Here is an 11,412-nt window from a genome sequence, read left to right on the forward strand (position 1 = left end):
GAATGTAGGTGCCTTATGACAATACAATCAAAGAACAGAGAGATGACACAGGTTATATTTTCTACAGATATGAATACAGGGGTGCCTTGAAATGCTGGCTTGCCTTTGGCGTGCCTTGGGGGAACTGCTGGCTTGCAGCAGGCTACGCCATGGAAATGTTTTGTGCAAGTTTAAAGCTTGAACATTAAATTACTTTCCAGTGTTGTAATGCATGAGATTACAGTGAGAGCGCAGAGGTGAGGGCGGCCCGCAGCGTGTGTGAGACCCGGAGCAGCGTGCAGTGCCGCGCTCCGCCGGTGTGATGCTGCTCGCTCGGTTTTAACCGCCGTGATGTCACACATCTGTGTGCTTCTGGAATCGGCTGAAGAAGATGGCGGCCTCCTCAGGTTTGTGTGCCTTCAAACTCACATCTACAGCGACGCGATGTGCTGGACGAACCGATGCCTCGCTGTAATCGCAGTCATGATATGTGACTTTTAACACACGCGAGCTGCTTCCGAAATCGCTCTGAATTGTAATTTACTGCAGTCGAAGAAGCAGTGATCTCCGCGGGAACCGTCTATGTCACGGAGCTGCTGTGTTGGCTAACCTAGCTAAAGCGAAGCGAGTGAACACCTGGTCACATGAATTAGTTGAAATAGCTTAAGGTGGGCTTCACTGTGGCCCATATGGACTTTGCGCTTGTAAAAGAAACATTAGCTATACGCTGTAATCTTTTAATTTGGCGTGCAAGTTTCTGTTAACATGGGGGCTGTAAGCAACCATAGACGGCATTAGCTAGGGAAGCTAACTTAGCGACTAGAATATTCCAGCACGGCGCGGCACTCACTGCCGATCCCATTTTGTCCGGCTAGCTTCATCGGAATAATCTACCATATATTAACGTCTCAAACGCGTTTTTTGTGTGATTAAATAGCCACAAAAACACAATAACCTCACAATAACAAATGCAATCTGATAATTTTTAATAGCTTCTCTGCGGAACACCGCACACAGCAGCAAACATAGTGGTGACGGAAATATTTTAATGTGGGGAACAGTGCCGCCTCTGCTTTCGTTAGCGCGCTGCTCGCTATTGTGACATTTTCAGCTGCGTTTTTTTTTTTTTTTTTTTTTTTTTAAAGCCGTTATACTTTAGGTAAATATTTATCGTTTTCACATGACGTGGGTATTTGTAGTTGTAGGGCGGGGAAGATAGAAACGCACTGGATTGATCAACTACAGCCGTTTTAGTTGGCACGCTTTATTTCAGCAAATAGTCAGGGCCCGTGCTTGCTTCAGCGCTCCTGCAGGAAGTGTGGCGTTAAGACTTGCAAAATAAACACGTTCAATTACAAATCAAAATAATATTAGCAAGTCGAGGCAAACGGCTTATATTTTGCGCGAGGTTTTAAGCAAGCATAGCGGAGATGAAACGAGCCAAAGAGTGAAGCGAAGAAAGTAGGAAGTAAGTTCATAATCGAAACGGAGAAGTTGGCGCGACCTGCTGATTCATTTTTCACCTAGCAAAAGTTACTGCATTCGCTACAGCCCCGGACACGGGGGTGGGGATTTCTTTTAACCAAGTCCGTAATTTGACATGCAACAATACCTTTCACTGTCATTGCAACTGAAGTTAATGATAAAACTTTGACAGATGAGGGCAACCACAAACAAAAGAGAAGAGTTGCAACAAAACTAGCATTCACTGTGTATACACTAATGAATGAGAAACAAACCTAAGCTTATCCTTTACTCTGTGGCCTTTGTGCCAACTTTACATGACACACAGTGGTCATCAACTCAGCTCCATGTGGTATTGTGGAGACCAACTGATCAGTAGGCCTGCTGATATTAACCAATCACATTTGTTTCCCTGTCTGTACATTAATTAGTTCTGTTATATGAGATTAATACAGACAGAAACGCTGGGGGGTAATTTAGAAATGATGGCAGCATGTAATTGGTCTAGATCCCCTTCTTTTGCTTCACTCACTGTTGTCTGCACAGCTGGTATTTCAAGGTATCTCCTGTGATCTATAAATTCATCTTTTTTTTGTTTTGTTTTTGCTAAAAATCTAACCCGGTGTGTGTGGATATGTAGCTAATAATGGCTAATATGAGTATTTAAAAATTTTAATCACTGAAGCAGTATATTTTACTTACTATTTTCCTTGTTTACAGTACAGTTTCTGAGCCATCTTTTTAAGGTTTGGTTACCACATACAAAAACAATTTGAAGACATTCTTTTGGGCTGAGTAAAATATTTTGCTTTTGTCTGACCCTTTTGTTAGTCTCAACTGTTAATCAAATGAGAAAATAATTGCCATGTTTTATTTATAACATTGCTACTTGGAGCCCTAGTATTTAAAACTACTAACAGCTGCTCACATCAACATCTTTGCAAGGCCTGAAATCTTTCAAGTGAACACACATTTTAAGCCATTCATTGTGGCTTCGGCTGAAGTGTTGATGTTTTTTAAAAGTTATCTCTTTAAGTGTGACCGTGATGACTTGTGTGAGATTAGAGGAGGTGAAATGAAAGATTAAATTTCTTTGCCTTCTGCTTCAGGCCTATTAAAAAAGAAAAAAAGGAGCTGCTTTCACTTCCTTTTCTGTGGGTTTGTCTTCAGGATCATACTTATGAATAGCAGTAGTTTCACTTAAGTGCACTCGCTTCAGCCTCCACCACTCCTGTAAGTGGTTCATCATTTACACTCTGCTGAGTGCCTGTCAGGCGTGTGTTTAATACCAACTTATCAGTCCCCCTTTCCAAGAACCTTTTTTTTTTAAAAATTTATTTAAATTTACCCCCCCCCCCCCCCCCCCCCAAAAAAAAAAAAAAAAAAAAAAACTTGAAGAGTTTTAAACGATGTTCCCGTCAGCCGCGGATGTTACAACCCTGGTCATAAGATAGACGTTACTCTGAATCACTTGTTAAAAATCAGCAGTATAGGCCCACGTGCTTCAGATCTCATGACTGTTTCCAAACGGCTGTCAAAGTGCAGATATATTTCAAGCTTCAGTGTTAACGCGGCATCATATGTCTTCAGTAAGTGACTTCTGAACAAGGTATCAAATTCGAGGCACAGAATGTGAACCTAATGTGCTGCATGCTGCTGTGCCGTGTGTACATTTCATCAGTCCATCGAACTATTTCTCGCACCGGCTTGTCCCGTCTTGCACACGTTTAGCTCCTTCAGTCCCGTAGATGTATGTGCACGTCTGTGATCCAAACGATGAAGTTGTTTTCATGATACGCCAGCAACAGCAAAACAATACAGTACAGAATCCTCTTTCTGTAGACAAATGCAGACAGTGGATTATCAGAGTAGCTGGTGAATATTCTCCCGCTGGTCCGCTAATTGTTTCAGCTCCGTGTGTTGTACTGATTAATCTGCCAGATATGTTCAGTCAATTGATCTTTTGGTCTGTATATTGTCAGACTGTAAAAAGCATTTTCAGATTGACACTTTAAAAATTGTTTTGTTATAACAGTCAACCAATTATTATAAACATATTTATTCATGCCTTATGAATAATCTAGTTTTTGTCATTTGTTACAAATCCCATAAATAATAAACTCAGAGAAAACAATGATTTCATTGAGCCTCACTGCTCTGAGTTTCCTCTTCTGTTGGTGATGCTTAGTCCCAAGATCACTGACTCCTGAGGATATAAATATTATAAACAATTCAGTTACGCACTCATTTTTGAACGCGGGGAACTGTAGATTATAGAGCAGAAGAATGCAGCAGATTAATACTAAGGATTCTGTTTTAGCAGTAGGACAGTGTTAAATGACTAAAATCTCTCTCTCACTCTCCCACACACACACACACACACACACACACACACACACACATATTATAAAATCAGGGTTCATACGGGTGCTGGAAAACCCTGAAACTGCTTAAATTTTACTATTCTCCTTTCAAGGTTTTAAAAGTGCTTGAATTTTGGATATAGTGCTTGAAAGTGCTTCAAATTGTAACTGTTTTTTTTTTTTTTAAATAAAAAAATAACTATCTGATTGAATAGTTCGCTAATGAAACGGAGAAAGAAAATGAGTCGTAAAGTCTAAAAAATAAAATTTCTCCATCTAGCCTGCACATCTTCATGTGACCTGTCTGTTTGTGACCCCTCCCCTGAAGACAGAGAGTCGCCGTTTTATTGAGTGTTCGCTGGAAAACTGCAAATTCCAATTATGGAAAAGACGAATATGGAATTATATTTTAGTCAAAATTCACACGTGATGAAATAAACATAATCCGCGCAAATGTCATTCCGCGAGCGAGGGTATTCATTCCTCGCAAGTAAATTCAATAATGTAGAACTCATCAGCTGCGCATCCATGGAGGCATCCGCTCTCGTTCACTTGTACATCACTGCACCATTGTGTGGTTTGCAGCGATAAGGCCTCTGGTCTGGCAGATCAAGTCAAAGACCTCATTGAATTCTCTAAAATAGGCCATCATCGATTCACAGAAAGTCTCTACTGACAGTATTAGACAGGAACAAGCTGTGCGTGCAGTGCAGCAGGTGTGGTAAGCAGCTAAAGCCGCCGGAGATAAATTCAACAAGGAAACAGAAGTATTGTTCCAAAAAGCTGAATCAAAAATGGAAATCGTACGCAGTAAACCACAGAAAAGGCTGATGGATTTTATTCAGAAGGCACTGTTGCCAACTTTTGTGTAAGAAAACTCGCTGCTGGCTGTCTCAAAAGTCGCTAGAAGTCGCTAAAGTGAGGGGGGTGTCCCCCTCGGTACCAAAGAGAGGTCCGGGTGATGCCATAATGTACGAATGGACGTATTACGATCGCTGTATGTACACAAAACACGGTGACAGTAGAGTTTTCATGTTTCCGGTGTTGTGCCAAAAAGTGATTTCTGATTTTTTTTTATTATCTTTGCTTATATTGGTAAATATACAGTGGTGCACAGGATTTATGAAGGGCTTATATATAAAATGAAGAAATTACTTGTTTTGCAAATATATTTATGACTGCATTGTTGTATCTACGTTATAGTCAATCCAGTTCTTTTTGGCTACTTTTTATAGAACTGTAATGTTATATTTGTTGCTATTTCTGCAGCCCTCTTTGCCAGATTTTTCATGTCAGTGAGAGTTTTTACCCTCATTCAGAATCAGAATCAGGTTTATTTTGGCCAAGTATGTTTACACACACAAGGAATTTGGTTCCGGTTGATGGTGTCTCTAGTATTATACAGTGTCCTATAATTTAACTTAAATGCTATACAATATACAATACACAATATACATTAATAAGAATATAAAGTCACTTTGCCAAGAACTGATTGCAGCTTCTACCTTGTGAGTGTTGTTTCTCCCTCAAAATTAATCAACAGCAATTTAAATACACCCATGTCTTTTTTCTTTTTCTTTTTTCTTTTTTTTTTTTGGCAAATACTGGAAATCACTTTATGGCAGATGATCACTTTTTGACACTGGCATCTCTCCAGAACTCTCCAAAAGTCCCTGATGGGGCTGCAACTAATGATTATTTTGGTAGTTGATTAATCTATCAGTTATTTGATCAATTAGTCGAATAGTCAATGATTATTTCAGTCTTACCTCACCTGTTCAAGCCTGCCCACCTGTTAATATCACCTTGTCTCTTCTCAATTAAAATAATGACCCATAAAAATACAAGCTTGAAACAAATCAAATGTATTTTTAACATTGTGACCATCACAATAAATATCAAATAAACAGTGCATATTAAAGTGAATGCAATTTTTATTTTAAAATGACAATGTGCAATTAAGTAAATAAAAATGGCCTCTGTCCAAAAGTTCAAATGGGGCTTAAGATTAAATCAAAAAGATTTTTCCGTCCAAAACAGCTGAAAAGTCTACAGACGATTCAGTTCATGAAGAGGTTTACTATTCAGAATGAACGCTAATATTAATGCGAGAAAAAAAATAGGAGCCAGCATTGCTGCTCCTATTGTAATTCACTCGTTAGATAACATAACTGAAATGATGGCGCTTAGCAAACATCATCGATGAGAGCTTGTGTCCGACAGGTAAACTAACAGAAACATTACTGCTGCGCTAACTCTCGTACCCATCCAGAGCTGACGTCACAGCTCCACGGTGCGAAATTCTGTCCCCCGTGAAAATCTGTTCCCCCTGTTTCGGGAGAGTGAACTGCAGCCAGAGAGGCGGATCCGACAGTCTTCATGGCGCTTCTGATCAATTTCTCGGTAAAAGTCTTTTACAGTGTTTATTCCTCTCATCAAGAACTACAACTATTGTGAATATGAAAACATTTGCTCTTTATTTGCCAAAGTCACACGGGGGGAACCAAATATTTCAGCCATCCAAAATATTGTGTTCCCTCTCCATGAAATGGGAACAAATTAATTTACGAGCAAGTCTTTTTACCGAATAATCGATCAGAAGCGCCGTGAAGACATTTCGCGGTCCTGACACAGGGGGAACAGATTTTCATGGGGGAACAGAATTTCGCACAATTTCGTTTTAAACGCTCAGCATTGCAGTGATGCTGCCGTGGAAGGAAAGCTCTGCTTTGCACAGTCTGCATTCAACTTTATTTTTGTTTTCTGTGAAATGCTCTCACACCTTTGACAGTCTGTCTCGATTTTCTTTCATTTTCTCCACCCTCCTCTCTGTTCCACCATTGTTCACGGTGCTTTCTTCTTCATGAGTATTGTTGTTGTTGCAAACAATGGCGGTAATACTGCCCCCATATCTCCCTGTGGTGGATTGCAGTTTAATATGACGCTTCAACGTCAAAATTCCATGCTGACAAATTTTTGTAGTTGACGTCATTGATTATGTTGACAAATCGTTGCAGTCCTAGTCCCCGATGACACCGGTAAAGTTGTTGCTAGTCGCTGTTTGGGGAAAAAAAAAATAGTGACTTTGTCGCTAGGACTAAGTTGGCAACACTGGCAGGAGGTGTTGCCAAAAACTGATTGCAGCTTCTACCATGTGACAGGAATGTTCTTTATGACCCAAAATGAATTGATGCATGCAGTGCAGTACAATATTTTAATAGATAAGAATAAGCATTTTTGATACCAAGATTTCCAGAAAATTTCAACACCAGGATGTGTTTTTAATACTTCCTATAACATTAAAATACCAGAGAACCAGGTGAAAATTAAATGTCATGAAAAAAGATAAACATTTTCTTTGTACACTTTGGGGGGACAGAAGTACTCTTTGGAAAATGTTGACAATTGTGAGTGACCCCTTAATGTGCTGGAAAATGTTGAAAATTGACCTTGAAAGTGCTTAAAAGGTGCGTGAATTTGATCCTGGAAATGGTGTACATACCCTGTATGTATGTGTGTGTGTGTGTGTGTGTGTGTGTGTGTATATATATATATATATATATATATATATATATATATATATATATATATATAATGAGAGAGAGAGGGTTCATACAAGTGCTGAAAATCCTTGAAAATGCTTGGATTTTAATATTGTCCTTTCAAGGTTTTAAAAGTGCTTGAATTTCAGAGAAAAAAGATGAGTCAGAAAGTCTAAAATGAAAATTTCTCTGCCTGGCCTGCACGTCTGCGTGTGACCTGTCAGTCTGTTTGTGACACCGCCCCTCCCCCGAGGGGACCCACAGAGGGTCACCGGTTTAATGAGTACAGCCAGTACGTTGGCTGTACGCGCACAAAACACGGCAACAGGGCAGGATTTCAGGTTTTCAAAAACTCCCCGACCTCACTGGAAAAAGTAGTTAAATTTGTTCTTAGTCGCTTTTTTTGGGGGGGGGGGGGGGGTGAGTCGCCAGCAGGGTCTGAAAAGCCTTTAAATCTAGCAACAACATCACTAAGTTGGGAACACTGCCATGTGGTCACTTCCTGCATGATTAACGGGTGAAGCGGAGAGACGTGGGGCAGTGTGAAGCTGTGCAGAGACAAACTGGAAGAAGAGAAAGGCGAACTGGTGGAGCTACAAGTAACGTGAGCTACACTATATCGATATAAATGATATTGTCTCATCTTATATCGCGTATCAAAATATATCTATTTATTAAAAATCGATCTTTTTAATGTGTGTGTGTGTGTGTGTGTGTGTAGGAGTGCAGAAAATTTAAATTTATTCTCTCCTGGTGCTGCGTAGATATCTTTGTTCTTTTTGGGTCATATTTTTCAGTCTGTTCAGTTTTCTCTATTCCCTGTTACGTTTTCTTGTCTATTATGTCACGGTATTTGCTGTGGAACTGCAAAACAAGGCCATGGACTTCTGGCTTACCAATTTTGAGATTTCGACTTTTTTTTTTTTTTTTCTCGCAGCGATTTTGTAGTCCAAGTTCAGTTATGCCAAAGTTGCAAGTAGACAGGTCAAAATGTTTAAATCAGTGCTCGTGTTCTGTGGTTTTTAGTTATTTTTTGTTATTTTAGGAGTTAAAGTCCCACGCAATTTTCGCTTGTTGGAAGAGCTTGAAGAAGGCCAGAAAGGCGAAGGCGACGGCACGGTCAGCTGGGGCCTTGAGGATGACGAAGACATGACTCTCACACGATGGACAGGCATGATCATCGGACCAGCGAGAGTAAGCACGGGCAGTTCAGCAGCGCGGATTGAATGAAAACACTACCCACTAATGTTTAGATCCTGTAACCAAAGTAATTTTGTTTTTCTTTCTCAGACCAATTACGAGAACAGGATATACAGTCTGAAAGTGGAATGCGGACCTAGATACCCAGAAACAGCACCGACTGTTAGATTTGTAACAAAAATTAGCATGAATGGGATAAATAATTCCAACGGGACGGTGAGTGTCATCACAGATCTGTCAAGGTTATGTATGGCTTTCTTTATCTATTCTATCATTTCAGGAGCTGTGAAATTGTTTTGCAGCTTTGTGATACTCGGATGTGAGCCATGCAATAACTCACTGTCAGCAGTCTTGTCACAATGACTGATTCTGTTTTTTTTTTTTTTTTTTTTGTTTGTTTTTTTTTCCTTTCCCTTCTCCTCCTTCCTCCTCCTCCCTTTTTCCCTTTTGTCTCGCAGGTGGATTCACGTAGCATACCCATATTAGCAAAATGGCAGAATTCTTATACCATTAAAATTGTTCTTCAAGAGTTAAGGCGTCTAATGATGTCCAAAGAAAATATGAAGCTTCCACAACCACCAGAAGGACAGACCTACAGCACTTAATCGTAATGGATTGTTTCGACCCTCTGTCTTAAACCTTACTCTCTTAGAAATATTGTGTAAAATCATCAAGAGGCTCACTTCGCACATCAACAGTATCGTCTGCAAGAGCAAGATTGGACTTTCTTATTACATAGCTCATTCAGAAAAAAGAAAAATGTCCCTGCAGTTAAGCACTGAATAGATAGTAAAAAGACTACAAGACCACAGTTATCTGCCTATAATAAAATTTCTTTGACAATGACTTTTCTGTTTGACCCGTTCCAGCTTGAGTAGGCTTGAAGAGGGAAGCATGATGCCACATTGAGGCTGTACCAGAGTCCCAGTAGTTTTATGTTTAAATGGCTGATCACTGAAGTAAAGGGCAAGGTGGGTGTATGAAGGCATGTTCTGTAACTAATACCTAGTTGAAGAGAAGCCACATTTTTTGAGTTGTTAGTAAAGTTTAGCAGGTTTGAAAAATCATGCAGATTGCTCAATATTGAATACTGTGGCTGTAGTCTAAAAGTAGTGTCACAAGGTAAGAGTTTTTTTTTTTATATATAAATATATATAAATATATATATATATATATATATATATCTGTATTTGACACAATACCAATATGTTTCTGTTCTGCGGCTCTTTGACATGTAACAGACGTTGAAGCCTGTTCGGTTCTGAAACCCTTGCATTTAACTTCTAGCGGAAATGGCAGGTGTATGAACTTGTGATTTTTCTGAAATTAAAATCACTGTCTGCAAAAAAAAAAAAAAAAAAAAAAAAAACAAGCAAAAAAACCCAAAAAGGCTCCTGTGTATTTGACTCCTCAGCTAGTTTTTCCACCAGAGGGCCCTAACTGACAAATTGACTTCTCTAAACTGGACACAATTCATGCATTGTGCTGTGGGAAAGCAGGTCCATCAAACTACACTGCAGTTTACTAGTGCTGATTAGAATAATAAAATGCACAAATCTGTTCTGAGAAGCAAATGATCAGCTGTTTATTTGCAAAGTTTAAGAAAACCAAATGGACATTTCAGAGTGTTAGAAGAACAGGGTGTAATCATGTGCGCTTACAGGCTACATTAGGTATATCTGTTAAACTGCTCGTTAAATATTTAATTAGCCAATCGCATGGCAACAACTCAGTGCAATTGGGTATGCAGGCATAGTTAGGACAACCTGATTGCTAATTTGCTGGGATATTCCCACACATTGGGTTTAGACTGGTCGGGAAAAGAGAATATACAGTGAGCAGCAGTTCTCTTGGTGAAAATGTATTGTTGGTGTCAGAGGAGGATGGCCAGACTGCTTCCAGCTGATAGTAAGAAACAGTAACTCGTTACAACCAAGGTATGCAGAAGAGTATCTCTGAATCCACAACACGTCAAACCTTGAAGGAGATGGGTTACAGCAGCAGAAGACCACACCAGGTGCCGCTGCTGTGTGCTTAGAACAGGAAACTGAGGCTACAGTTTGCACAAACTCGCCAACATTGGACAATAGAAAACTGAAAACTGCCTGGTCTCACGAGTCTCGATTTCTGCTGCAATATTCAGATAATGGGGCCAGAATTTGACAAACTACATGATAGCATGGATCCATCCTACCAGTCATCACTGGTTCAGGCTCCTGGTGGGGGTGTAATGGTGTGGGGGATAGTTTCTTGGCACACTTTGGGCTCCTTAGTACCAATTGAGCATCATTTAACCACTACAGCCTACCTGTGTATTGCTGCTGACCATGTCCAACCCTTTATGACCACAGTGTACCCATCTTCTGATGACTGTTTCCAGCAGAATAACAAGCCATGTTACAAAACTCAATCTCCAACTGGTTTCTTGAAAATGACAGTGAGTTCTCAAACGGCTTAACCAGATTTTGAGATTTGCATCATGGCAACATCAGCAGGCAACAAATCTGCAGCAACTGTGTGACGCTATCATGTCAATGTGAAACAAAATGTGAGGAATGTTTGCATCATCTTGTTGAGTCATAAAATAAAAGGGGTCCAACACCCACTCCTAATAACGTGGCTGTGAGTGTATGTGTCGTAGATTAAATTCATCTGTTTGAAATAGTTGTGCAGTGATGAAGTTTCTGAATCTTAATTTTGAAACTACTTACCAGGGAGACTGAATAAGACTACAGTCCTCATTCAGTCCTCATTCCTTTGAGGCCATTTGGGTATGAAAGCAGGGTTAACATTGTAGTTTGGATTCTTTCTGCTGAATTACATCCTCATAATCAACTAGCACCAGGCCAAAACTGTTCTGAAAG

At 39.8% G+C, this 11,412-nt stretch overlaps 1 protein-coding gene across 1 annotated transcript; it reads left to right on the top strand.

Annotated features, from left to right (window-relative positions):
• The first annotated feature begins 251 nt into the window (after positions 1-251).
• ube2v2 (ubiquitin-conjugating enzyme E2 variant 2) lies at positions 252-9,929 on the top strand. Its single transcript, XM_030752162.1, has 4 exons — positions 252-386; positions 8,394-8,542; positions 8,639-8,764; positions 9,007-9,929. The coding sequence occupies exons 1-4, from the start codon at positions 371-373 to the stop codon at positions 9,151-9,153; spliced, it is 438 nt and encodes a 145-aa protein (XP_030608022.1). The 5' UTR covers positions 252-370; the 3' UTR covers positions 9,154-9,929.
• Positions 9,930-11,412: the final 1,483 nt, after the last annotated feature.

Source organism: Archocentrus centrarchus, chromosome 17, assembly GCF_007364275.1.
Source record: "Archocentrus centrarchus isolate MPI-CPG fArcCen1 chromosome 17, fArcCen1, whole genome shotgun sequence".
Taxonomy (NCBI): domain Eukaryota; kingdom Metazoa; phylum Chordata; class Actinopteri; order Cichliformes; family Cichlidae; genus Archocentrus; species Archocentrus centrarchus.